The sequence below is a fragment of the Bombus pyrosoma genome, linkage group LG9 (genome assembly GCF_014825855.1).
Source record: "Bombus pyrosoma isolate SC7728 linkage group LG9, ASM1482585v1, whole genome shotgun sequence".
Lineage (NCBI taxonomy): Eukaryota > Metazoa > Arthropoda > Insecta > Hymenoptera > Apidae > Bombus > Bombus pyrosoma.
The window spans coordinates 617664-644524 of NC_057778.1; the positions used below are offsets into that span (position 1 = coordinate 617664).

General features: G+C 32.7%; 4 protein-coding genes across 49 annotated transcripts in view; 1 reads left to right on the forward strand and 3 right to left on the reverse strand.

Annotated features, from left to right (window-relative positions):
* LOC122571227 (calcium-activated potassium channel slowpoke) overlaps positions 1-10298 on the reverse strand; it is a 105551-nt gene extending 95253 nt beyond the window's left edge. For 18 of the 40 annotated variants that reach the window (XM_043734715.1, XM_043734702.1, XM_043734703.1 and 15 more), the window contains exon 1: positions 9531-10297. In XM_043734715.1, the coding sequence (XP_043590650.1) occupies positions 9531-9833 (303 nt within the window). In that variant the 5' untranslated portion in view covers positions 9834-10297. Of the gene's footprint in view, positions 1-9530 lie in introns of all 40 variants that reach the window. The other 22 variants (XM_043734738.1, XM_043734708.1, XM_043734730.1 and 19 more) reach the window with 3 other exon arrangements.
* A 2970-nt stretch (positions 10299-13268) lies between these two features.
* LOC122571230 (set1/Ash2 histone methyltransferase complex subunit ASH2) lies at positions 13269-16826 on the forward strand. 3 transcript variants are annotated; one of them, XM_043734742.1, is made up of 11 exons: positions 13269-13508; positions 13722-13877; positions 13959-14137; positions 14232-14404; positions 14592-14766; positions 15280-15488; positions 15556-15733; positions 15856-16000; positions 16081-16216; positions 16288-16539; positions 16634-16826. In XM_043734742.1, exons 1-11 carry the CDS (start codon positions 13486-13488, stop codon positions 16736-16738), a joined length of 1731 nt encoding a protein of 576 aa, XP_043590677.1. In that variant the 5' UTR covers positions 13269-13485; the 3' UTR covers positions 16739-16826. The 3 variants fall into 3 exon arrangements, with proteins under 3 accessions (XP_043590677.1, XP_043590678.1, XP_043590679.1); XM_043734743.1 differs by lacking the exon at positions 16634-16826 and having other exon boundaries at positions 16081-16229; positions 16288-16436; XM_043734744.1 differs by lacking the exons at positions 13269-13508; positions 13722-13877; positions 13959-14137; positions 14232-14404 and having other exon boundaries at positions 14661-14766; positions 15203-15488.
* On the reverse strand, positions 16670-18040 carry LOC122571235 (DNA-binding transcriptional regulator BolA). The gene is made up of 4 exons (XM_043734754.1): positions 17884-18040; positions 17427-17641; positions 17168-17236; positions 16670-17073 (listed from the first exon to the last, which is right to left on the reverse strand). Exons 1-4 carry the CDS (start codon positions 17912-17914, stop codon positions 16996-16998), a joined length of 393 nt encoding a protein of 130 aa, XP_043590689.1. The 5' UTR covers positions 17915-18040; the 3' UTR covers positions 16670-16995.
* A 548-nt stretch (positions 18041-18588) lies between these two features.
* The window catches only part of LOC122571234, a 66752-nt gene continuing 58479 nt past the window's right edge, over positions 18589-26861 (reverse strand). For all 5 annotated transcript variants that reach the window (XM_043734748.1, XM_043734749.1, XM_043734753.1 and 2 more), the window contains 2 exons: positions 26166-26454; positions 18589-20479 (listed from right to left, as the gene is read on the reverse strand). In XM_043734748.1, the coding sequence (XP_043590683.1) occupies positions 20312-20479; positions 26166-26454 (457 nt within the window). In that variant the 3' untranslated portion in view covers positions 18589-20311. The remainder of the gene's footprint in view (positions 20480-26165; positions 26455-26861) is intronic.

Here is a 26861-nt window from a genome sequence, read left to right on the forward strand (position 1 = left end):
AGAAGAAAATTGAAAATAAGCATGTTATGAGTATTATAATAATAACTTTTATACTAAACATTTTCTAGACATTTTACCATGTTATCCTAGAATATACGTATTATATCCATTCATTGTTTTTGTCAAATGTAATTCCATTTTCGACTTTTTTTGTCCATCGCTAATTATATTGATAGACAAAAGGAGTGTAATTTGCAATAAAAACTATTCTTTAACTACAGTGATACTGTTGTTTCTATGTTATTTGATATGGTAAACAAAACCAACGATGCAAATAGTTCTATGAAGCAGTAGTAAATAGATATACTTTGACATTCAGAAAGGACAGACAACGGCGTATTTTAAAGTTAAGTCGCAATCTTCCTTGATTACCTACTACGCAAGAAATGGAAGTGCAAACGGGTTAAGTGTTGGTAACGAATATTTCGTAACACAAGTCAGGATAACTCATTGACACGAACACCAAATACATGGAAACTATTTAGCCTGTAACGTCTTCTTTGACTTTGTTTAGAAATAGAGAACCTCTATTCCAATATGTTCAAAAGGAAAATTAATAAAGCATGTCTATCCTAATTAAAGTCTTCGATACGTTAAACTCGCTCAGCCAGAATATTCAAAAAAGCGAAAGCAAATACTTGATCGGCCAAATGACAATTCATAAGAGGAAGAAGGAAACTGAGATGGAAAGAAACTAATTTCAAAAACAAAACGTCGAATGAACCATATCTGAATTTAGTATTTCTGTTAGAGTCATGAGCGAAGCTTGGGAGGAAACGAAAAAAGAATTGAAGAAAAGAGAAGTATATTCATCCCTATCACCTTCGATTCAAAGATCTATAGCGTTACAATAGAAAAACACAAAAGAATGGAATATAAATAATTTCATCCTGAAATGTATGCGACGTATACGTTTAACACATACAATTTAATCTTACGCGTAAGGAAGACAATGATTCTTCAAATTCTGGAAATTCTCTGATCGCAATGAAAAAAGAATTAAGTTTAGGACATTAGAGGGGATAAATAAATAGTAAAAAATACCTATTAAATTAGTTCATAAATTCATGCGATTCTTTGGCATATAAAAACTTCACTTTTTTCGTAATTACTTAGCATGGCTTAATGAATTACCGCCATTATTTAAACCATTATCCACCATTATCTTCAACCGTTGTTTACAATTTCTTTCCAACGTTTTAATAGTTATTAAATACCTTGCTTAAAGAATTCCATTGTTTCTGACGCAAATCAATCTTCGAGCAATCTTCGGAATTTCTCCTTGTTGTTGAAGGAAATTTCATTTAAGACATTTTAATTTAATCAGCTTAGGCATACAGCTGCCTTGCAGTCTGCGTTGGAAAAAATAAGACGAGCTTTTATAGATAATTCTCACATCGTTCCATCATTCGTGACGTTGTTTACGATATTATTCGATCATATTGCAATGTCCAAATATATCACAAACTTAAACAAACGTTCGAACGCAAAGAAGATATGAAACTTTCATAGATAATTAACGTCGTTCTAAACTTGACGTATAATTTTGTACAAATATTTCAACATCAAAAAATATGCAAAAATACGCTAGTAAAATATATAAACTGAATAAAAGGAACTTATCCGAACTGATAGCAGAATATTGCAGCGCTGTATTTACGATGATAGTGCAAAACGTTTAAGACGTTTCCTTTCACAAGAAAATACAGATAAAAACATTGGATGTAGAAAGTAGAGTAAAGGGAATCGTCTTGAAGAAACTTTTTTAAAAGCAGGTTCGACACAAAGTGCTAGGATAGATACATGGCCGTTCTGCTTCCTAGGATCGTCATAAATAGAAACTCCATCATAATGATATCGCGGAGACAAAACCGGTATGCACATAATACATGCCTATGTATGCGCGATTATATGCGCGTTTCACTCGCCACGAGGGTGGATCCCACATTGAATGTAATTGAAGGGAGTGGGTGTGCCTTGGCAACCGCAGTTTATTTGCATTCGCATTGACGCTTGATGCTCGCTGAAGGATAGAACCATATGTACGTGTCGAGGACTGTGAAGACGCTAAAATGCCGAACCTCCCGATAGAATTCGAAAATTTTCAACAAATTCCTATTAAATACGATTATCAATTATTTCGATAAGAATGTTCAATAGAAAAAAATTATCGTGACGTTTTCTAAGCAATGAGTCTTAATAATATTGTCATTATCCATTTTGATGAAATAATTTTTATGAAACGATGCAACGGAAAAGCGATAAAAGTTGCGATGCAATTGGTGGTATGTTGAATGTATTAGGTCGTCCGAAAAGTGTCTTTCTTTCGCAAACGTGTTTTTTACAACAGTGCAACTTTATACAAACATGAAACCAAGTCTGTGATATATCGCGGTGTTTATCTCAACAGAATGAAATGGATCGTACTTAATTCGACAAAATAATATAAAACAAAAAACGTTGTGCGTTTATTATTTTCTCATAAAACGAAAGAAAGTTTTCGGACAACCTAATACTTTGTTCTTCTTTTTGAAGCATCTTCGATTAGATTATGTCCATTTTAATTTAAAGCTTTACATCGATGCTAGAAAATGAGTAGTTGTGAACGTTGTGATGTGATATCTTAGGCGTTTACGTTATACGTAGCATAGTCATTAGCATGATCACCTTCTCTTGATAGTTCAAGGCTACTCCTATTTCTTTAAATAGTACCTTACATCTTACGTACAGAAAGGAGTTAATGAGGTAGGTTTAGTCAGGCTACATATCGTGCCAGTCTTAAAGGATTTGAAAATTACTTAAAAATTCAGATACATAAATATAAAAATAAGTATAGAAATGAAAAAGTTTTACAAATTACCATATTTACTATGTTTTAATGTAAGATATGTGATATGTACACATAGTGTCATTGAATATTTCGATACTAAAAGCAAATATATGGAGGCGATAGTTCCATATAACGTTCAGTACGATGGACATGAGACACGTGTATGAAATCGTTCTAACAAATCGACAGTTTTTGATAACTGACATATCGACAGTCCCATTCATCGTACGTCCATTCCTAGCAAATAATAGTTTTTGAATTATTATTGAGTGAAGAGTATAATTAAACCAATAACCACAGATTTCATATTAAATATTTTTTCATTTAAATTAGCGCTACTAATATCAAAGTATACAAACGTTCACATATAATATAAACTAATGTAAACAGCTTTTTAGTATTGTGAGTACTTTCTTAGTTGCTTGTAAGAGCTTCGAAATTCATTCGAGAACTTGAATGCTTGTTTCACTATAATCGAACGCTCGAATCAAGAACCAGAGCCTAAAAATTATTTCATAGTTGAAGGAAAGATTACACATACGTCGGCTAAATGAGCTACTAACACCTCGCTTCTGCATACTTAATAACGATTGATGTATCACAAATCCATGACATGGATAGCCAGTATGATTCGAAATCTACTCCTTCCTGAACCTAAATCACTCACATCTGCAGCATCATCATTTTACTAATTCCAAACTAGAAAAGGGTGGAATGCTGACAGTCTAAAAAGTCTAAAGATCCAAAGATGAAGGATGAAGGACTGATTTGGCAAATATTTCACGATCAAAGGAAAACATCCTCTTGTATTCAGAAAAAATATAAACGATGTTTGTATGTTTCTAAGCTTTCAATAACAGTCCAATTTTGTTTGGATTAAATATTAAACGAAGGAATTTATATAATCGGAAGCCTATTAATAATATTTCAACAAGGGTTACTTGACGGTCGCGATATTCTAATTGAAAATTACCTACTAAAATATGGATTTTTATCGATTTACGGGAAAAGGCAGAGGATGCATATAATACAGAAAAATGTACAAAATATACAAAGTAGAGTGTTAGTTATAATTTTTAATTGATAAAATGGATCTCTATTTTAGTTCTCCCATATGAATATAAATTTGCATAACAAATAACAAATAAATCGGGAATACATCAAGTTCAATTGGGATAATAATCAGTTATCGTTATAGAAGTGAAAATGAATAAATTTTAAATTTTCAATCCGTCCCGGATAACGAACAATGTATACACGTTGCATCGAACTAAGTAGTTTTTTCCTAAGAATGTGATGAAAGGTAGACAAAAGTTAACACATAATTTGAGGGCCGTGCGCAGAGAATACATAATATGTGTACGTATATATGACATGGAACTGAGAATCGATAAAAAGCTTTGTCGATGCACCAGCATAATAACAGAGTTGCATGTTCAAGGCAGTATGGCATTGAATTAACGATAAGTATTACGTGACGCTCTTTTTACGCTATGACTGACTGCTTATGTACCAACGACAAATAATTGGATTAATTGGAAAGTTTAAATGGAGAATTTTACTCCGATTCCTATTTCGTTAAGGTAACAATACAATTTTTTTAATCCAATGTGATTTTGTTACATTTTAATATACGAAGGGCCGAATAATATATGTTTTACATGTTATGCACTGTAAATCGCGAAGTAGAATAAAAAAAGGTAATAACAAGATAGCGTTAGAGGCTCCGTTTTCGAGAAAAATGGATTCGTAAATCAATCGAGTACACGTGCATGTGATTGATAAGCGGTGCTACGAATTTTATTAATTATACCATTATTGTGACTTTTTGTATAGGATACAAGAGACTTGTCAGAGATGATTGCTATCAACGCTTACTTTTTTTTTTACTTACAATTTTACTTACTTAGTCGTACTTACGTTAAAACCATGTCAATAGAAGAACGATATTTCAACTACAATAATAAACTGATCTTAGTTAATAAACTGATCGATGATTTATTACATTGATTGTATTGATCCTGAACCTTTAAGGACGAATTAATATAAATATCAATAACTCTGACATTGAAGTATGTATAGACCAGTTATGTACTACTAGCAGTCTGTAGTGAAATTCATAACACCGCTTATCTATAAGTCAAGTGCACGTGTACTGGATCGATCTTTAAATTCATTTTTCTCCAGAGAGAAGCCTGTGATGCAATTTTGTTATTCCTGATTTCCACTTTATTTCCAGCCTTACTAACCATGCTTGTATTACAAATCACGATCTGATTTTACCTCCACTTGCTTTAATACAGCGACCCCATTATTACTTTAATAATGCTACTCGAGGAAATCACGCATCTCTGCAATACCTTACATGAAGTATAAAAATAATAATCATAATCGTTTTCGACAAATACTCATTTAATATTAATATATTCCGTTCGATTCAGATAAACGAGAAGGAAACAAGGGAACGCTGCCTTTCATGTGAACAATTACAAATATACATACAGATCGCGCTTAAGATCTACATACACAGTGATTTTAAAAAACTAGGTCTTTATAAGGAGTGATTGTAGATTTCAAGACAGTGGGGAAAGTTTATATACAAAAATATCCTTTGGGACTTACTTTTCAATGTTATAACATAATTTTACGTTAGAAATACACTTGGTAACTGCGTAGAGTAAATGAATCAACTCACGAATCTCTCCTTCTATTAATATCCTATATACATAATACATACATATAATAGGATGAATCACAGCCTTACGCTTTGATCCACATAAATCAAACAGTATTTACTAGAATGTTATCCTGCTTACCCTGAATATTTAATATTTATTTATACTATTTGCTACGAATATTTGATATTTATTTATAGTGTTTAGTACGAATATTTATCTACTTTCAAGTTACACCGCCTTGTTATCTACAATAAAAAATATAACCAATAGTTGAATTAAGAAAGATGTCAATATACATAAGGCTTTTTATAATTCAACTTAGTGGTAGAAGTAAGACATGCGCGTCATCTACTTTAGAAAACGGTGTGGTTGTTGGTTGGAACAGTTCGTTGGTGGCGATAAGTTCCAGCTGGATTAAATTAGAGAGAAACCTACCCCGTTGTCTTTTGTAAGACACGTCGCTATTATGTAAGCGGCACAGCTTATATTCGAAGAGAATATAGAAAATGTATCGCGAAGAATATCGCGTGCTTAATAAAGAAAGACACGCGATTCCCCGTTGAATTGACAAGTAAACTCAATTGATCTTCTAACTCTGCGACTTGCTGAGTTGACCATGATATTAGAAGCAACATAACTATGACATAATTTTTAACGTTATAATTAATCGAATGATCATACTGACAATGGTTGAAGTTCATAGTAGATATAAATTAAATATAAGGTTGTCCGAAAAGTGTCTTTCTTTTACAGACACGTCTTTTACAACGATATATCTTTATACAAACATGAAACCTAATCTGTCGAACGTTGTGATCTTTATTTTGATAGAACAAAATGGATCATACGTAATTCGATAAAATAATATAAAACGGAAAATGTTGTACATCCATTATTTCCTTATAAAACGAAAGGAACTTTTCGGACGACCTAATACAAGGAGGAAAAATAAATTCTTATATCAAAATTTATTCGATTCATTTATCGTCCGACCTAGAAACACACTTCTTAACACGATATACACGTATGTGCAATGTGCATCTATCGAAATGGGACAAACTATGGAAATTAACTGAAAGCATAAAAATAACGAAGTACCTTCTCCAAAGTAGTGCACACGTCATGTGAATGGAAACTGCAATGATAATTCAAGTCCTAAAGTAGATCAGTGTTACGTACCTACTGCAAAGCTAAAACTTCCAACCAACAAACATAATCGCAGTGTAACTAATTTGAGTTTTAAAAGTTTCAGAAATATCACATATTGAAGAAGACTGCTAACCAGAGAGATCACTTTGCTATGATCATTTTTCTTTTCAAATAAAAATTAATAATTTCTATTTCATATATAATATATAAATTTACTAAACAAGATTAATGATAAGAAAAATTTAGTTCCCATGATAAATTTTTAGCCAATCGAAATATGATTTAATGTTATTAATATTAATTGTTAAATTAATGGGATTGTATCGACGTATGCTTGAAGTTAATAAAATAGGTGATAGAATCGATTATTAGAACACGAATTATTTAGAAACCAATTATATATTGGAATTCCTAATTACGAAGATATTCAAAGACGTACGGATTAATCAAAAAAATACACTATTTTAAATTGGAAATTTAAGAATATACAAATCATTGATTCTTGTTATACACCCTAGCAATGTTTTAATTCAAATTAGATCGAATTTTCACACCTCATTCTTTTTTACAATGGATTAATTTTCGTTTTCAGCCTGTTATCCCGTAAAGTTATAATTAACACAACCAGTAATTATAAATAACTATTCTACGATGCATTTGTTGAATGTTCCAATACTTTTACCCATCAACTTGTTATCTTCCCAATTAAGGAAGTTTCTCAAATTTACTTTTTATATTTACGTACCAAAGAACCCCCATAAATACAAAATTATAAAAATAAAAAGGATTAATATATAATAGCATATCACCCAAACTAAAATGTTTAAAAATTTACGATAACGAAATTATTATGATACAAAAATTACTAAAAATATTCGACAAGTTTAAAACAAATATAAGTTGATCGAAGTTATTATTAATGAAACACCCGTCTAGCATATCCATCAACGCATACTACGTTAAAATTTTGATTTTCGTTTTATAATGTCGATTGCGAATTAGTATTTTTTCGCTTGGAATCAAGACAAATAAAACAAAGAGTATAGAATCGTGAAGCTTCGAAAAAAGCTGGAAACACGCCCCACAGGATAAAGCACGCACTGCGTAGAAACTACCCCTCTACTTCAGTCAACGACGTGCTGGTTCCACGAACGAAAACTGGGTCACCAGCTACGATACTCGAGCTAACTCGTGCCGTGAACTCACTTTCTGTACATGGCGTTATATGTACATGTATACCCATCTATCTACATAACGTGATATAGCTGCGCGTAGATGTTATAATAATTTTTCCTCTTTCTATAGACAGTTTCTAGGCAAACACATGGTATATATTCAGCGATAGAATCATCGATACAATCTTCCTACGATCGATCACTAATGAGATAAGCAGCAAACGGAAACAAGGCGAAAGCATAGGAAATTGTGATCGAACAACATCTATCTAATAGTAAAATATTTTAGATTAATTGTGTACTGTAATATTTGAACGATATCAAAACGTTATATTTTATTGTAATTTACTTGAATTATTATTCAACTTTTTCTTGTAATTTAAAAAAATATATTATTTAATTGTAGTAGACAATTTTTAAATCACGTATTAAATTAGAATTATTTTATAATCGATATTTACCTTAGTCTACCATGTACGTAGTCTGTTTCAATGATACAATAGAGAAAAGTAAAAGATGATTCATAACGTGAAACATTCACAATGACGAATAAAAATTAGCCCCAGCCATCGATCGTTTTTTGACAGACACTTATACATGGATACCATGAAATATAAATTGAAGAGTGATATTATATCGAATTTAGTTTGCAATTGATAAATCGATCTTGATCTAAAATACGTAAACTTTCAACAAATTCCAAAGCTATAATATTCTTTTTCTTTCTACAAAGAATTCCAATACTTGTAATATGTAATGACCGTAAACATAGTCTTTCGAAACTAGAAGAGGAGCTAGAGTTTGGCCCACTAACACGTTTGCGTTTGTGATCGATCGCTTTTCACTTTCTTCTTAAAAGCACAGTCATGGGAAAATCAGAACCTTTATCAGATAAAAGCAACCTTATAAAGTATGCCTAATTCGTACTCTAACCCTCCGTGTCATAGATTATATCTCACACAGACGATCGAAACATCGTGTCACGTCTGGTAGAATACTTCAATTCTCGATCGATCTATACTATTTTTCTCGAAGACTAACAAAAACTGCGTACCAATCCAATGAAAAATTAAAAACCAGCGTAATTCTACAGAAATACAGAAATATATATTTAAACATGATTTATGCCAATGACGACAGAATTCATCGAGATCAATCGCGTCAGACTACCAAGTAAACGTAAGCAGAATGAAGAAACGTATATTAATGAAACAAATCATAGTGTATTCTGGGTCATAATATTAATATTATGTATTAATATTAATATTAATATTATAATATAATATTTCTGGGTCATTTATTACTCGTAATAATCTGGATCGTTTAAAACTCAATGATGCAGTAAGTAATCTTAGAAAATTGTAACCATCTACACAAAACATCGCAAAAATTAGATTTCAAATTATCGCTAAATGAAACTTGCAAAAGTAAGAACAAACAACAAAAATTAAAAAACAATTGTGCTTACTTATTTGCGAATATCTCTCTCTCTCTCTCCCTCTCTCTTTTACCCACTTTCTTTGCTCGTTCACTCTCTCTCTCTCTCTCTCTCTCTCTCTCTCTCTCTCTCTCTCTCTCCCTCCCTCTCGTTCCAAAGTTAACCAGAATAACCAAAGGTACGAGAAAGCAAAAGATACGCGTGCTTACAGGGAGTAAAAGCAAAGGCAGAGGAAGATTAACGGGTGAAGAGTAACTCACCAAAATACGTCCAGTGGTGGTCTGTCCAGAAATCAGTTCACCGGCCCAGTCTTTGGCCTCGGTCATAAAAGTCCCCTCGAACTCCTTGCCCTGGCGGCTCGTCTTTTGCTCTTTCTGTTTCGGGTCATTTGGGGCGAACTCGGGTTCCTTGCGACAGCAGAGGAAGGCGAACGCACGCCAGAGGAGTACGATCAGCAGCCCGGCAAGGAAAGTGAAGATGCTCGACAGCAGGAAGCACCACCATTTCCGTTCCTTCAGGCAGTCGTCTACCGGGGGCTGCTCGGTCGTCTCTTCGGTCGTCATTACGGTGGATCTCTGCTGCCCCCGGATCACACATTCACCGGCAGCTATCACAAGCGGCGGCCAACGGGGCGCTCCTTATACGCTTCATAATTTCCTGCTGCAACTCTGCACGCCTCGCGCTTCGTTGCAGCTTTCAACCACGAACTAGCTTCGCGCAGTTTGCGCCCACTCACCACTACTACTACCAATACCACCACCACCTCCACCACTACCAATAATACCACCACCACTACCACCGAACAACTAACCAACCTTTCTTTTTTTTCCTCTCTTCTTCTTCTCCTATTTTCTTCTCCCTTAATTTTAATATCGTCTTACTACTGTTCGCTTCTTTCTCCTTCTTTCTCTTCTTCCTCTTCTTCCTTCTTCCTTTTCCTCCTTTTCCTCTTCCTTCTCCTCTTCTTCTTTTTTTTGTTTATGCACGCACGCCGCACGCACGCACGACGCACGATGCACGCACGACGCACGATGCACGCACCGATCACCACCCACCCACCCACCCCCGTAACACGCTTACTCTCCTCGGAATTATCTTCACCGGTTACCAAAGCCTACCAATCCTGATTCTATCGCCGCTTCTACTGCCACTGCTACTGCCACCTGATTCTACTGGCCACTTCTACTGTCGCTCTTTACTCCCCCTCTCTTCACTGAGCTTCCCCTATATGTAATCTCCTGTCCTCTTATTCCTCTCCTCTTCGACACAAGTCTTTCTCTTCTTCCTTATCGCGTTCGTCACACTCGTTTCTCCCTTTTCGTTCTTCTTTCTCACTTCACAACACTCTCTATCTCAGTCTTATCTCTCACTTTTCTATTCTTTCCCTTGCGATCTCGTCCGCTTTTCTCGCCTCCTCGTTTCGTTCGTCCCGGTTTCAGCTGTCCTTTCCCTGTCGCGAGAATGATGGGTCGACCGATCGCGACGCTAATTTTCTACATTCGAGTCGCCTGGCCGACTCTCGTCTTGCGCTTCTTCTCTCCGTTTCGCTAGACCAATGAAAGCTTTCGATCTTTGTCTACTCTCGATCGACTAGCCCCGATTAGTCAGTCCCTTCGCTCGTCGAGATTCTCCAGGCGTACATGTTCTCTCCTCTCTCTCTCTCTCTCTCTCTCTCTCTGACTCTCTATCTCTGTCCCACTCTCCTCTCTTTCTCTCTCTCTCTCTTTCTCTCTCTCTCTCCCTCTCTCTCTTTCCCTCTGTGCCTGTCGATTGTTCTCTCCTCGAGCTAAGATTCGCGAGACTATTTTCGAGAACTATCCAGCGCGTTTATCGCGACCGAGTATCAGTGAAAATCGGTTTCGACACGCTCGGCGGCAGCTGATGCCGCTGCCGCCGCCGCTGATGCTGCAGGTAGTTCCAATCTCGAAAGGGGGAGAAACAGAAAACAAGAAAACAACCCACTGACACCACTACGATGATATATACATACGCGTGCGTCCACGTATATACACATACGTGCGTGCGTGTGGTTCGATGTTTAACTGTATTTCAACGCGTGTGTACTTTTGTATTAAATTAATCTGTATGTGTATATATGTATGTGCAATATTAATTACATGTGTGCGTATCAGCCTGTATATATGTGTATATTTGATTTGTATCACATATGTATAATCATATACATGACATATGTACAAGTGTATCTGCGTAAGTGCAAATGTATGCGCGCGCGCGCGCGTATGTACGTGTATATACTTATAAGTAAATGCTTATGTATACGTAGTATGTGTATGTAGGCGCGCGCGCGTGTAAGTGTCTACATTTATATAGATATACATATATGCAAATAATTTTTAATTGGTATCATTTGTGTTATATGTTTTATACGTGTATATAATTATGCGCGCGCGCGCGTATATACTTACAAGTGTTCGCGTGTACCACGTATATGTGTAAGTGTATAGTTTGTTGGTGTACGTGTAATTATATGTATATATGAAGAAATACGTATATAATATGTATATATACTTGTATTTTACGTGTAAATATTATATAGTAAACCCAGATCCATGGATCGTACGCGACGAAACGCGCTTTCGATCACAACGACACGGAAAACTGATCTATCTGTACGCGTGTCCCGCTTTCTTAACCTACTCGACTGTACCACCGACGACGACGACGACGACGACGGCGATGAGGACGACCGAGTGTCCCAACGACCATACCACCGCTCCGCAGCAATCAATACGCAACAATGGACCGGGACCAATAAGCTCAGAGCTTTTCCTGACGTAGACGCACGCTCCGTTGCTACACTCTATTCCCCACCATCTCTTCTGCTCTACTAACCGAGCTTACCGCCAGAGGACGCCACATCGAACACCGCTGCGCCAAAACAGATCTAACCCCTGTCACAGCAACTTCTAGTTCACTAAATTATTCGGTTCCCGCTACTATTGCGTACATATTTTGCCTACTTTACGTTATTCTTGATATGTAACTTTGTACTCAAAACTTTTAATTTTGATATTTCACTTTTGGTTTTGGAATATTTGCATAATTATGCTGTTATGAAAATTTTATTACATGAATGCGTCTCTTCGTGCGTAGAACTTTCGTCAAATATCAAAGGATTAACTTATCGCACATTTATTGATGAATCTTTCTGATTGCAATAGTTACAAAGTCAATTGCAATATTTGTTACAGTACTTCGCATAGTCACAATTTTTTATTACGTTTCTTCTATTCCACTCAAATTTTACACTGGAATCTTTGTTTCTATGTGTTTCTATTAGATTAGATTATTAAACATCTATTTTCATTTTTAAGATTAAACTTTTTAAAAAACTGTTTATATATGTGTAATAACTGAAAATGAAAGAAAATATGTTATTATACATAACTGTAATGAAAAGAATGAAACAAAATAAAAAATATTAACAAACATGTAAAAACATTAAATAATATGAGATATAGTCAAACTTCTATTTATATGTAAATATTATTGTAAATTCAGAGAAAATGTCATTTTCTGAATTAAAAACGGATAAACTGAATATATATTGTATAATAGTTCTTTCTTACTCCTCACAAGATATACTAATACAATCTGAAATAATTTTGAAACATAGTATATATATAAATACTGATATTGCCATATAATGACAGAAGTACAATTGTATTTTTGTTACTGATATATTTTTCTAATATACATTAATTATTATAATATATTATATTTTATTAATATATTATATTTATTAATGTAATACAGATAATATAATAAATTATAAAATTTATAGTGTAAGCTTCGTATTAGATGTAATAATTACATATTTTACTTACGTTAAATGAAATTTTAATTTTGTATAAATATATGTCTATGTTCTAATAAAGGTAGAATATAAATAATAATATTTATCATTTATGTAACTTTTATCGTGTATATTTACTATTTACATTTTCCACATAAGATAGCGTGATAATCTCCATAGTACCCAATCGATGGTAGTGAACAATCGACATACAGGTTATGAACCAAGTTTTAAAAACTTCTATCGAACAAACAAGAAGTAAACTGAAGAAAGTATGCACAATTGTGTATGTATATATTGTATACTGCACGTATTGTTGTATATTGTTACGCTGGAAACTTTAAGATAAAGCAAAATAGAAATAATTCAAAAGTAACAGAAACACATAAATTTAAAAAATGTCAGAAGAAAAGTCTGAAAGGTATCTATAAAGCGCTCATATTCATATACGTATAATGCCTACCAGAATTATATAAACAATAAGTTTGTAACATTAATAATAGATTTTCTGTAAGCTTGATTCAATTTAGAAATATTTATTTAAAGACCGCATGACAGAATAAATATTTTTGAGGTTATGAATTGAATGAGGTTATGACTGTTTTTAAGTTACATACAGACGTATTTTTTGTAGTCCAATCGATAAAGTAGAAGGAGCACAACTTGAGTCCATTGATGACAAGTTAAAATCAAAGAGCGATGATAAAAGTAAACAAAAAAATAAACCAGAAGAAAACACTGAGAAACCTAATGGCCGAACAAATAACAACGAAGCTGGAAATTGTTATTGGTAATTTATTAAAGTTTATGTTAAAGTAGATTATATAAAAAAGAACAAGTATCAATGATTTACAAGCTCATACTTTTTTAGCGCAAAGGAAAGAAATCTTAACATTATAGAGCTATTATGTGCTAGTTGTTCAAGATGGTTTCATGAATCTTGCATTGGTTATCAACTGGGTAAATTGGTACCCTTTATGATGAATTATATATTTATGTGCAAGAATTGTTCTCCAACCGGTTTAGAGAGTTTCAAAAAAAACCAAGCACGTAAGAATACATTTGAATATTAACCACATTTTATGATATATAATTTGATATCTGAGTTAAAGCTTAAACACTTAAAAGAATATGATCTTTCTAGCATTTCCACAAATGTGTGTAACAGCAATAGCAAATTTACTACAAATGTCACAAAAAGAAAATGAACAAAAAACATTTTTTCATAAAGATAAAGATATTATTCCTTTCATTGAATGTCATTGGGACAGCATGACCACAATGCCACGTAGAGTAACTCAATCTTGGCATGCAACAGTAAGTCAAATCTACAACTAAATAATTTAATTATTTGAATATAAGTATAAAAATAAGTACTTTTTTTATTTTTGATATTGAGTATAAATGAGATGAAAATTTACTATTATACATTCCTTAAAATTATTTAGAAGTTATTTTATATACAAAAATGAAAATGACTAATATTTTAATGTATATAACATAGATACATAGAGCATTACTGAAAGATGTTGGAACATTATTCACTATTGATGAAAACAGTTCAGATGGTCAGTTATTCGGACTTATATGTTCAGATCTCCAAATGATTAAGCCAAATTATGAAGCAATGATTAAAGGTGGTCATTTGAAAGTAACTGAAATGGGTGTTCAACATGTTGGTAAGTTTAATTATCAGTCATGGGTTATATACTAGAAAATATACATATCAAAAGATATAGCTATATTAATAAATTTATTTAATATTATAATTACTGTTATGATTTATTAGATTGCTGCATATTTGATTTCTATTAATGTATTAATATCTGTTTTTATCAGTAAATTCTTAATAGTTAGTTTTTCTCTTTTTTGTTTTAGTTACTTCTTATCTTATCAAGATATTAATCAGTCCCATGATATCATACAACAACCTGTTTAATTGCAGAATGTCTATGACTTGAATAAGTTAAGCTACTTAGTAAATTTTACATTGTGATTTTTGTGTTCTTAATATATATTAAAAGATTGTTGTATTTTGAACCGTTAGTTTCATTAAGAAAAAATTGAATAGTTAAAATCATATGTAATCTTATTTTATCTTATCTTTTTATGCAGTTTTATATATTTAATAATGATACATTGAACATTGAAAGTTATTAAGTGATTAATAAACATAACTATGGCATATACAGTACCACTTAGTGGAGGTTTTCGTGGTCGCAATGCAAAACGTAAGTTTCCTGGAGAAGGAACAGGTACAGGACCTGGCAAAAAAGGTAGAGGTTCTGATATGACAGCCCCTAAATTACCTGCTCATGGATATCCTCTTGAGCATCCTTTCAATAAGGATGGTTATCGATATATCCTTGCTGAACCTGACCCTCATGCTCCCTTCAGACAGGTTTGCCATCATACTGTATATTTTGCAATTTTAGTATATTATGAAATTTATCAACATTATTTAACAGGAATTTGATGAAAGTAGTGATTGGGCTGGAAAACCTATTCCTGGTTGGCTGTACAGAGCCTTGAGTCCAAGTACAGTTTTACTTGCTTTGCATGATCGAGCACCACAGCTTAGGATTTCAGAAGACAGGCTAGCAGTAACTGGAGAAAAAGGCTATTGCATGGTCAGAGCAACTCATAGTATGTCAAAATCATGATCTACTATATCAGATGTCCATTAATTGCATCAATAAGTATACATTAAATCATTTGGTATCCTTCTGTATTTTATATATTACACACGTTGCTTACTTACTCTTTAGATGTAAGTAGAGGTACATGGTACTGGGAAGCAACTATTGAAGAAATGCCAGAAGGATCAGCTACAAGGTTAGGATGGGGTCAAGAATATGCTAATTTACAAGCTCCTCTTGGTTATGATAAATTTGGATATTCTTGGAGATCTAGGTATGGTCTAATAAAACAACTTCAATATAGAATGGTATTTGTTATTCAAAAAATAAATACATAATTATAATTATTGATAGAAAAGGTACACGATTTCATGAAAGCAAAGGTAAACATTACAGTAATGGTTATGGAGAAGGAGATACATTAGGATTTCTGGTAATTTTACCTGATACACACGATGCTTCACATTTACCAAACACCTACAAGGATCGGGTAAGGACTAAATGTAAGTTTGTTTATTATATTTTCATACGGGTTTCATAAATTAATTGATTATAAATTAGCCCTTAGTAAAATTTAAAAGTCATCTGTATTACGAAGAAAAAGATCAAGTACCTGAAGCACTTAAAGCTCTCAAACCATTAGAAGGAAGCAAAATTATATTTTACAAAAATGGAGTAAATCAAGGTGAAGCATTCATCAATGTCAATAAAGGAGCTTACTATCCCACAGTTTCTATTCATAAAAGTGCTACAGTTTCTGTTAATTTTGGACCCAATTTTAAATGTCCTCCTGGAGATATTACGTTTAGAGGGGTATGTACTATATTGATAAAAACAAAATAAAACAATAAAAATTAGGATTTACGTTTTTCAGAACAATTTTTCACGAATCGTTTATATTTTGCAGATGCATGATAGGGCAGAAGAAGCAATAGCAGAACAATCCATGGCTGATATACTTTATTTCACTGAGAATGAGGGAAAATTAAGACTGGATACTTTTGCTTTATGACATTAATGTAACTTTTTATTTTTTTTAATTACTTTCAGTTCTGATTAAGTATTATTAATAATTATATTAGTATGAATTTTAAAGCTTACATTTATCTTATTTTAACTTCCTTAATTGCATATAATTATCACATAAATTAGAACCTCAGGAAACACATCTAATACGAAGATATTACGTGTGCGTGATTTGAAGTTCGAATATTGGTATAAGCAGATATCCTTTCTGATATAAATATGCGATCTTTAAACTTCAAAAGTTCATTTTCCAAAACCACCTCTACAAGCTGGACTTGGAGTTACAGTACTTTCCTCTTTCCATTGATCAGGTGTTTTGGCCTTTGTAAATAAATGGTAAACATTTACTTATATTCAAATTTTACCATATTAAACTTTTTACATTATATTAAAATATTTTTATAATAATACTTACTATAATTGATAATGCATGCACGCTACCTTCTAACTCTGATTGCAATAACTTATTTATCATTCGGTGGCGCTAAATCGATAGAATTAAACTTTTAGTATACAGTATACAGTAATGGTACGTAAAAAGTGATAAGCATGCACAGTTCTCGTCATTTTAAAAATATAGTTTATGAAAATAAACGTATTAGCCTAATGATAAAATTTAAAATCTCTTATTTTAAACATTTGACTGAAAATTTTATTATATTTAAAATTCTCACCTTAATTAATGGTATATCTTTGAACTTGTCAGAAACAGCAATTACTTTAAAGTGTGTTTCAGATCCTTTAGGAACATTGTGCATATACGACTCATTTATAATTTCAATATAAGATGGATTTAAAGAATCTATCAATTTTTTTTTTATAGAAAGTTCTACAGAATTATTTTGTATTACGCTACACATTTTTGATACTAAGAATGTGTTCCTGTAGCCTACAAATACAATTGTATGTATAGTTTAAAGCAAAACATCATTTTTATATTATATATAGAAAATAATTTTTTAATCAATAATCAAAATATTGTATTTGTAACCATGAATGAATTTGGTAATATCATTAAAAAAAGTAATATAATAAAGTGAAACATAACCTCTATTTGTATAAATCAATATACTACAAGTATGAAAAAATATAGACTGATGATATTACTGTATCATACAACGTATCACTTACTTCTTCGTAATATTACTGTTGTGGTATACATTTACCGAATTCTACTCCTGTGAACAAAGAAATTATTAAGATCTTTTTAGTAATGATCACGTGCTATAATCACATGAGAACAGTAAATGTTTAATCAGCCATATATATGTATATGCTTCAAAATAACATGTGTATAAATGCAATGTTTTAAATGCAGATATTATACTGTATTTATTATTCTATCAGCATAGTAAATAGTAATATCATAAATTATAATACTTATAATAATAAAACATTTCCTTGTATACAATAGGATATGTTGTCAAATAAATATTATAATTTCTAAAAATTGTTGAGTTACATATTCATTCTAAAGCTTCAGTATTCGTATAAATCATCTTTTATTCGTTTCATACTGTTGAATACGATTCTTCTGTAGAATATTGATTTTTACCGTAAAATACACTGTACAGAATGATTTACATATATAACGCCTTATACCAATTAAAAGACAGATATTTATTTGGTCATATTTTAATACTATCAGAGTATATTATAGTATATTAGTATATCTGTCATTGGGAAACCTAAAAGCAGCTATAATAATCGAATTCATACTCGGTTCTTTTTTTGTTTTTGGAAATGAGGAAAGGAAACAGCAGGTTATTAAAATACGTCCATAGTTAAATAACAATTGGAATAATTTAGGTGATGTAATTAAGTATACACGCATTATATCTTTTAGAATACTTTATTTGATATTGTTGTATTCAGACAGATTTTCACGAGGAAAGATCCAAGCTGCGGCAAAAAGTTTACAATACAAGTTTTGAACAATAATTATCAAGTGACTAGGTGACGGATTCATTTCCATCAGTATTTCATCGTTTATAAAAATCGTAGGCACGTTATTGATTCTTAAACTATCCGCATCACGTTCAAACATTATGCCATCACATTCATGATAAACAAACAATGCAATAATATTATTTACATTCTAAAAAGTTACGATAAGGAATTAAAAGGTCGAGCCGTAAAGGAACATTGGCGCTTACTGGAAAGTAATGCATTTTTTCCTTTCTTTTAAATATGTTTACCATATGTTATTTCTGTCTGCTTCACTCAGAATTATAAATTATCAATTTTACTATCAATTAAAACTGGAAGTGCAGAAAATACATCCAACATAAAATCAAATAGCTTTACTAAAATTTAAAGCGTGGCACGACGTTATACATAGAATTCTCTTGTTTGTTTAAATTATTATCGATTAAATTTTGACCATATCTCAAAGACAAAGTATTGCTTGATACAACAATACAATTAAAATACCATATTAGTATATAGTTTGAGCTCAATATGAGCTGTCGAATGATATTAAGAATCTTAAATTGGCCTATGTTACAAGTATACAACAAAATGCTGCGTAACTCCCATTTTTGAAGATCAGGGAATAATTCTGATTGGGTGTAATTTCTTTTTACTAGCATTCTTTCGTACCCTGCTCTTTTCCTGTGTAACATATTAAACTCCCCAAATTGTATGTACGAAGGAAATTTCAGGTTCTTACTTTAACGATCGGCCATTATAAGAATTAAAAGTAGTTTCATACTTTCACTGCTTTATACATCTATTTACATGTAACAACAGAGCTGCCAAATAGGATGTAGAAGAAAAAGTTTTGGCAAGTCTGAAGGTTATAAAATTTCAGGTATACGTTAATACTAGTGATTTGAAATGAATTTGTTGCATTATTCATGAAAAAACGTATTCAAGAAAAGCTACGAGGTAACTCGTGTTGTCGTACTCTTTACGTTCAGTCTCATAGAGTTCTTGACGCCATTGTCCTATGTGTCAAAGCCCAGTGATTTTTAAATCTTTCGCATAGCCGAACAATTAAATACGCGGGACAGTTGTTTCAAACTTTTCCTTCGTTTCGATTCATGGCATCTTATTAAAATACCCAACGATAAAACATCACAAAACCTATGACAATAAAATTTTTTTCTCTCTATATATCTCTGTAAATATTGCTAACATTATTTTATGCAATTATAATTCAGGCTATCGTTATCCCAATGCTGTTTTTCACAGGAATATTCAACATCAGAAGAGGGTCATTTTGTTTCTATACGTATGTATATCTTTAATGTGTCCGAAAACGTATCTTTAGGCACTTTTTGATATGTTTCGCGAGGGCTATGAACAATAAATTTCTGTTTTGTTTTACAATTCCTTTCGAAATTTCTCACTAAACGTTTTCACTTACATAAATGAATACATTTTTCACTTGTCTTTTTTTTTATGAACTATCCCCTTGCGCGTTCGTTTCCTTTTGCCTTCATAACTCGTGTCATCTTTATCTTTCTTGATATAATTATTATCTTACATAGAGGAAAGCATCGATTACCGAGGAAGGTTTGTAAAAATATAGACAACGGCGCATTAACGCTGATCGTCAATAGACGTAAATTGTTTTTAGTTGATCCTTCAGTTCAGGAGGAATGGCACAAGTCTCCGTCTCCGGCTTCCTTTTCACTAAGCGACGCCAGCGTCCCCCGATATTCTTACGGAAGCCCTTTGCAAATCCAGGCCTATCCGACGGTAATGCGTGTACAAGAGTATCCTGAAATACAATAATGCATGCAGTTAAGTACATATTATATTTTTCTTTCAATTTTATCGTTTTATTTTGAACTGGCTATTACACTAACCAGCAGAGGATTATATTTAACATTAGCATTTTAAAAGATTATACAAACTTTTTCTGTATTTTTAATCATAGAATATGTTAGCACTGTTAGGTGGGAACCCTGAATATGTATAATGATTTATGTATAATAATAATTTTGATCAATATTTGGGTAAATAAAATGGTAATATCAAAACATTGTACAACCATATTGTGTACAGTACTTTTATATAGATAGATTTCTTTTTTTAATAAAAATATTTATGAGAGCTGCTTGAATACACCAATCATTGCCTGGAAATTGTTACAACAATTTTGTATATCTTTTGTCCGTTGAACTTGCTGTTCCAGGAATTAAGCAAACGTGATATATTCAACGACTGAATACGTATTACGTTTTCTTAAATACTGGATGTTGATTTCTGTTGTAGTTTGAAACAATTTGAAACAACGTTTTCAAAGCCCATCAATGTTTCGTTTCAATGTGAATATTATTCTTAATTATTGAAGATTAGTGTTCGTTTTGGAAATAAATCTCTCATCATGAAGTTATATAATCAATAGAGCGTGTCATTGTTTAACAACGTAATAGACTAGAATTGAAACTTTATGTCGTTTTATTAGACATGATATTACGTCTATATATTATTATTTTATTCCCCACTGAATAACAGTCGCACATAGCACATAAATGTTACTAAATAATCTCTTGACCACATTATTTAGAATGACTTGCGAGACAGAATGTTTAAAAATACGAGTAATAATTTAAGTATGTATAACAAGAATGGTTTGCTTATACTATATCTTAAGTGCGCTTGATTGTTTCAACTTCAAAAATAATCAATCAAATCCAATATGTCTTTGTGAGTTTCTTCAATTCTACCAGTTTACTCTACGTTCCGTATTGTTGAATTTGACGTTTGCAAACTTTAACAAATCTTTCGACAGCGGTTGAAATTTATCGCTTTTGATTGTTAGATATGGCGCAGCTTACAAAATATGTGATAGCCATGTCGTAGTCAGGCATACGAGTAACGAAGTAAGGCCACATGAGAATTACGACTTACGATATACATAATACGCAGCAATACGATTAGAGTGATCTATGAAGCATAGAAATAGACGAGAACGCGTCGACTGAAAAAGCAGGATACGTCGTGTATCCGGGTGCGATGTTACGAAACCGACCGACAGGATTCAGAGCTATGTAGAGCTATGTAGAAGCCGCGAGACAGAGAAACTACATACGCCATACACTATCGTTCACAAATATCCGGACACTTGAGTTGAATTGTAGTAACCATATTTGAATTTAATCAAAGTGTGCAAATTAATGATGAATTGCGCAAGTTAATTCGTTTTACTGAGATTTCTAACCGCTTAGATATAATAATTTCGTTCCTAGGATTTTATAGGCTTGTTTGCGCAATTGAATTAATATTATTAGCAAAAATTTAAATGTCACAAGATGCAAGATATGAGTATCAGTAAATTCCTTCATAAAATATAGGAACAAATTTAGTAATAAAACAAATTGTTAGCTAGTACATTATTCTGCAAGAGGTCTCTGAAAATAAATTCTTATAATGTTTATCATTTTTATTATGTATAATCTTTATAAGAATATAGATATTGTATTTTTGAGTAATAGATGATCCGAGATAACAAGTTGATACCTAAATGCAACCCTTGCAATCAACTGACTATAGAGTTAAGTTACTTATTAGAACACATGGCAATAACATATGTCTCTTGTTTTTTTTTATATATCACATATATTTATTATTTAAATTAATAAATCAGGTTAGAACAGGTTTCTTAATCTAGCTTCAGAAATTAAAGAATCTAAAAATAAAGAGTTTGCCAAGTAACAAAATCGTTCTACAAGATTTGACAACGTTAAACGACAGTGTTATTTTGCATATTGTCTTTTAAAAAATGCAAAACATGATATTCTATTATTAATAAAAATATTATAACTGTAATTATTATACAGAATACAATTACTGTAATTTTGTGAATAAAGTATATCTTGTCAAAAATAAGCAATGTGCGGATACTTTTGAACGGTAGTGTATTACGAGGAGGCGAACAGGAAAACCGTTGGACGGAGGTAGATGACCAGATATGTATGTATACGTGGGCAGAGGAAACTGAAATCCTCGTGTCCCGATCGACATTTAGAAACGAACCGCGAAAGACAGAAAGGTCGGGAATGAAAATATCGGTTCGGCGAATCGAGGTAACAGAATCGCAGGAATATTGCCAATATCGTCAAGGAGAGACGCATTATTTCACCGTCTACGAGACAGCTGCACCCTATGCCCGAAGTCCTGTTGCTGCTTGGCAAACGGTCGTGGCCGCCCACCTACGCTAAATTTAGAGCCAGCCAGAGGGGTAAAAGCGGGTTTTTAGGTGCGCCTATGCGTGCAAAACACCAAACATAGTGGCTTTCGCGGTTTGCCAGATGGAAAATTCAACGTTGCGACAGTACCTACGTTCATATAATTTACCGATAGCACCATTCAAACGCGAGCAATCATATTATATATATACAATTGTCTTCGAGAATGTTAATCGAATAACACATGAATTTCAAATAAATATTAATGAATATAGTAGATAAAAGATAAGGAAAGAGAGTGGAAATTCAGCTATAACAAATAGGTTAGAAACATTTGTTAGTGTCTCATAAGAAATAAGATGACTGGCGTATAACAGAATTTTTAACATAACTGAGACAAGGTTACAAAAAAAAGGTGACTGATGTAAAAAAGACGGTTGCGCTGTATAATATTCTAGGAAAATCGCAAGGTATATGAAACGTAGACGATGAATATGGTATTAAGGACAACAATGAATAACATTAGCAGTTAAGTTGCTCAACGAATTCAAATATTGGGACGTTTTTTCTCGTATTACTTAACTGTATATATGTGATTGACACGAACAGGATCATTACGTACCACCGTTATAAACTGGCAAATACAACGAAGATCTTAACACGTATGAAATAAAGTTCAACTACTACCGTTAGTGTTACTATGCCTCTTATTATTTTAAATATACTGACAACCGAGGTCGACTTGATGCTTTCTAAAATGCGATGAAGATTCGTATCGAGACACGTGAAATTCAGCGAATGGCTAAGCGTGCCTCACAGAATTCTAATTGCGTGATAGAGTATGAAACTTGAAAATGTTCAATCTTATCTTTTTTCCACAAAGGACAGGCTTGCTTCGTGTACGTTTTTAATCGTACATAAGAAATTATGTACGTCATACGTAAGTATCTTATATCACAAGCATGGAAACTTATGTCATTTTGATCGTTTAGATAATGAGCGATTAGATTAAGGTAATTCCATGATGGGAGTAATTTAAGATTTCTAATTTGAAGAAACTTATACACAGTGATTCATGGAATCACGATTATCGTGATTATATTAGTACGATTTGAAACTTATATTGGTAAGATCTGAAAATGTGTACATAAACCACAAGATATTTCAAATATCTTATGTAAACACACTTTTCATAAAGATAACCAAAATATTCGAACAGTCAATCCTTCATCACAGTTAGTAAGTTATGATATTTAGTGACGCCATCTTTGACGCTAAATACACGTTTGAAATCACTATTCATGCTGTATATAAACTTTTCATTAAATGTATATTTGCAATAAATGGCCTCGTAATTTTCATATACATTTTCAGATTTGTTTCAGATGTTACCAGTGTAATATCATTGCAGCGTTAATGGAATTTCAAAATGTCTTGTATAACAAAAATTTTCCCTGGTAAGTGTTTGACTTTCGACCACTTTCGCGAGTCACTGTATATCTGTGATATGTATAGTGTTCGATTCTAGAATTGAAATTCGAACGAGACTTGGTGCTTAATATAGAAATACTGTGGCTATTCTTGTACGAGACACGTAATAGTATAGGGGTAATAGAAATAGTTCAAAAACTAGAAAAGATATGTACATATATATATATGAGAAAGCAGTAGAGATTTACTGGTAAGTGGAGCATGAAACTGAAACATACGTGTCATAACGGCAACAAAGCAGAGCAAAAGTGGCAACGTTGCCGATTGTTTGGGATTTTTCTGGCGGCGAGCCTCGGACTGAGCCTCGACCTTACAACTCGTTTGCCAGGCCGTCTACTCGTATGCCTCGTCCTTGGACAATCGATAGCGCCATCGACTATTATTAATAACTACTTACAATTTTCAAAGGTCTTGCCATTACGAAGTATATCCTGGAGTGTTACCAGATATGTCTTTTTCAGTTATAATATATTATGTATAGCCGATGCATTATATCTACTATAAATAACATATTGCACAAGCTTTCATAATTTTATGGATGTAAATTTTAGCGAGAACCTACCGCGAAATTATAAATATACTTGAAACTACAATACAATTGGCAATATTTTATGTAATATAGACTAAAGATAAATAAAATTATAATAAATGTATTTAAAGTCTTGTTGTTAAGATACATATATTGTAATCGTCGTCTCATTTGTATTTGTAACGAAGCATAGATGTAGTCACAATTTAGTACATAAGTTTTTTTTTAAATATTGGTTATTGAATTACGTTAATATTTGATGATTTGACGATATTATTTTATATGAAGTTCGTTATAAAAATATTATGAATTCATTCAAGGTCCAAGATTCAGTTTATCAAGTTGACCAGATACAAGTTTCTAAGAAAGTTATTTGAATTGAAGGTTTCGTAAATGTAAACGATAATAAAAATTGCAATAAGATTTTCATAAAAGTAATCTATAATCTCAATAAGTATAATATAGACCCTTTTGATAAAGTAAACATTGGTAAGCAAGCAACGAGTAACAAATATTATAATAGTACATTTGATACCTTTTACTTTTATTAAAATATGCTCGAATTTTCGTTATTTTTTTCAAATCTTTTATCCTCTATCTCGTTTTTCAATGTAATTTTCGATTCATAATATTGATATCCAGTAAATAAAATTGATTTGCAGCAAATGAAATGTTTTTAATACTACCGTATATAAGCAAACGTAGAGTAGTAATATGTATGTATGTATGTATATATACACAAGATCGATCAGTTCTAGAATACACAAGTATAGGCATAGCAACTACGATATACATAGTTTAAACCACTTTTTATTATCCTTCGAAACCAATGTACTTCCCACCAATACCTTATTCCTTAATTACATTACTTAATGACATCCTGTATCACAATATTCTTCATTTAATTTTACCCGCTAAAAGATCAAGATATAAACAAGTTTTCACACGTTGCAACTAATTCCATAAAAAGAAGGATCGTTCTATTAACTTAAGTATTATACGAGTAATCCTGGTAGTCAGAGAATAAACCAGTAAAATCTGGTAATACTGGCTCTACTGGTTAGCGCAGCCAATGTAAGTATACAGAGAATATGGACGAAGTTAGAAGGGAGAAACGCGTAGTCTTCGTTTCGTTCAAGATTACAAGTTCCAAGGAAGGAAAGAAAAGAAAAAAAAGAACCACATGATGAGAAATAACAAAAAAAGGGCAGAGGAAATAAAGTAAAAAAACAGGGTTTATACATAGTACTAACCTGGTCGTTGTACAACGTATACTGCGTCGGTGTATGAGGCGGTGGATAAGGAGGCGGAAACTGCCAGACGAATTGATCTGCCGGATTGACCGTAGCATAGACGTTATCCTGTTCAACAGCTGTGCTGTTTCCCAGATCCGTCGATGTGGTAGTGACTGACGTCTGCGTGCAACAACCTTCACCAGGATAAGACGGTTCGACGATCGTCGAGACTGGCGATGTTGCTGTTTGAACTACGGTCGCTTCCGGATGTACCGCATTCGAATGATCCTCCCGTTTCCGCAATTTGCTACGGACAAGCCGAATGGCAATCATAGTCCCATTGCTCCCGACCATTTTTTTTTTCTGTTTCAGTCTCAGGTACAGCTTCGAGAGCTTCGCTTTAATGGATTTCGAACTTTCGGAACTAATTTTTAAGCTGTTTATGTGCCGCGGTTCTCGAATGGTATATCGAGAACGCTTGTGCCGGCTTCCGGAGAAAAATATAAACCAAAACGCGTCTGTATTTTACGCGAAATAAATATAACAATTTTTTCTTTATGGCAATTTGCCTCTTATCAGTCTATTGTTTCTCTCTCTCTTTCTCTTGTAATATTTCTTATCTAGTTCTTACTTCTCACGTCTTCTATTTCTCTTTCTCTTCCTCCTTAAGCTTCTATTCCAGCATTGTGTTGCAAAGCCTTCGTCAGTTACAAG

Bases quoted from the DNA above. Each gene is read 5' to 3' on its own strand.
- LOC122571230 (XM_043734742.1), top strand. From the start codon at position 13,486: ATGTCAGAAGAAAAGTCTGAAAG. The intron at 14,138-14,231 runs GTAAGAATACAT...TGATCTTTCTAG, and splicing joins TTTCAAAAAAAACCAAGCAC to CATTTCCACAAATGTGTGTA. The intron at 16,001-16,080 runs GTATGGTCTAAT...AATTATTGATAG, and splicing joins GGATATTCTTGGAGATCTAG to AAAAGGTACACGATTTCATG.
- LOC122571235 (XM_043734754.1), bottom strand. From the start codon at position 17,914: ATGTATACCACAACAGTAATATTACGAAGAA. The intron at 17,642-17,883 runs GTAAGTGATACG...TTGTATTTGTAG, and splicing joins AACAGTAATATTACGAAGAA to GCTACAGGAACACATTCTTA. The intron at 17,237-17,426 runs GTGAGAATTTTA...CTATCGATTTAG, and splicing joins AAGATATACCATTAATTAAG to CGCCACCGAATGATAAATAA.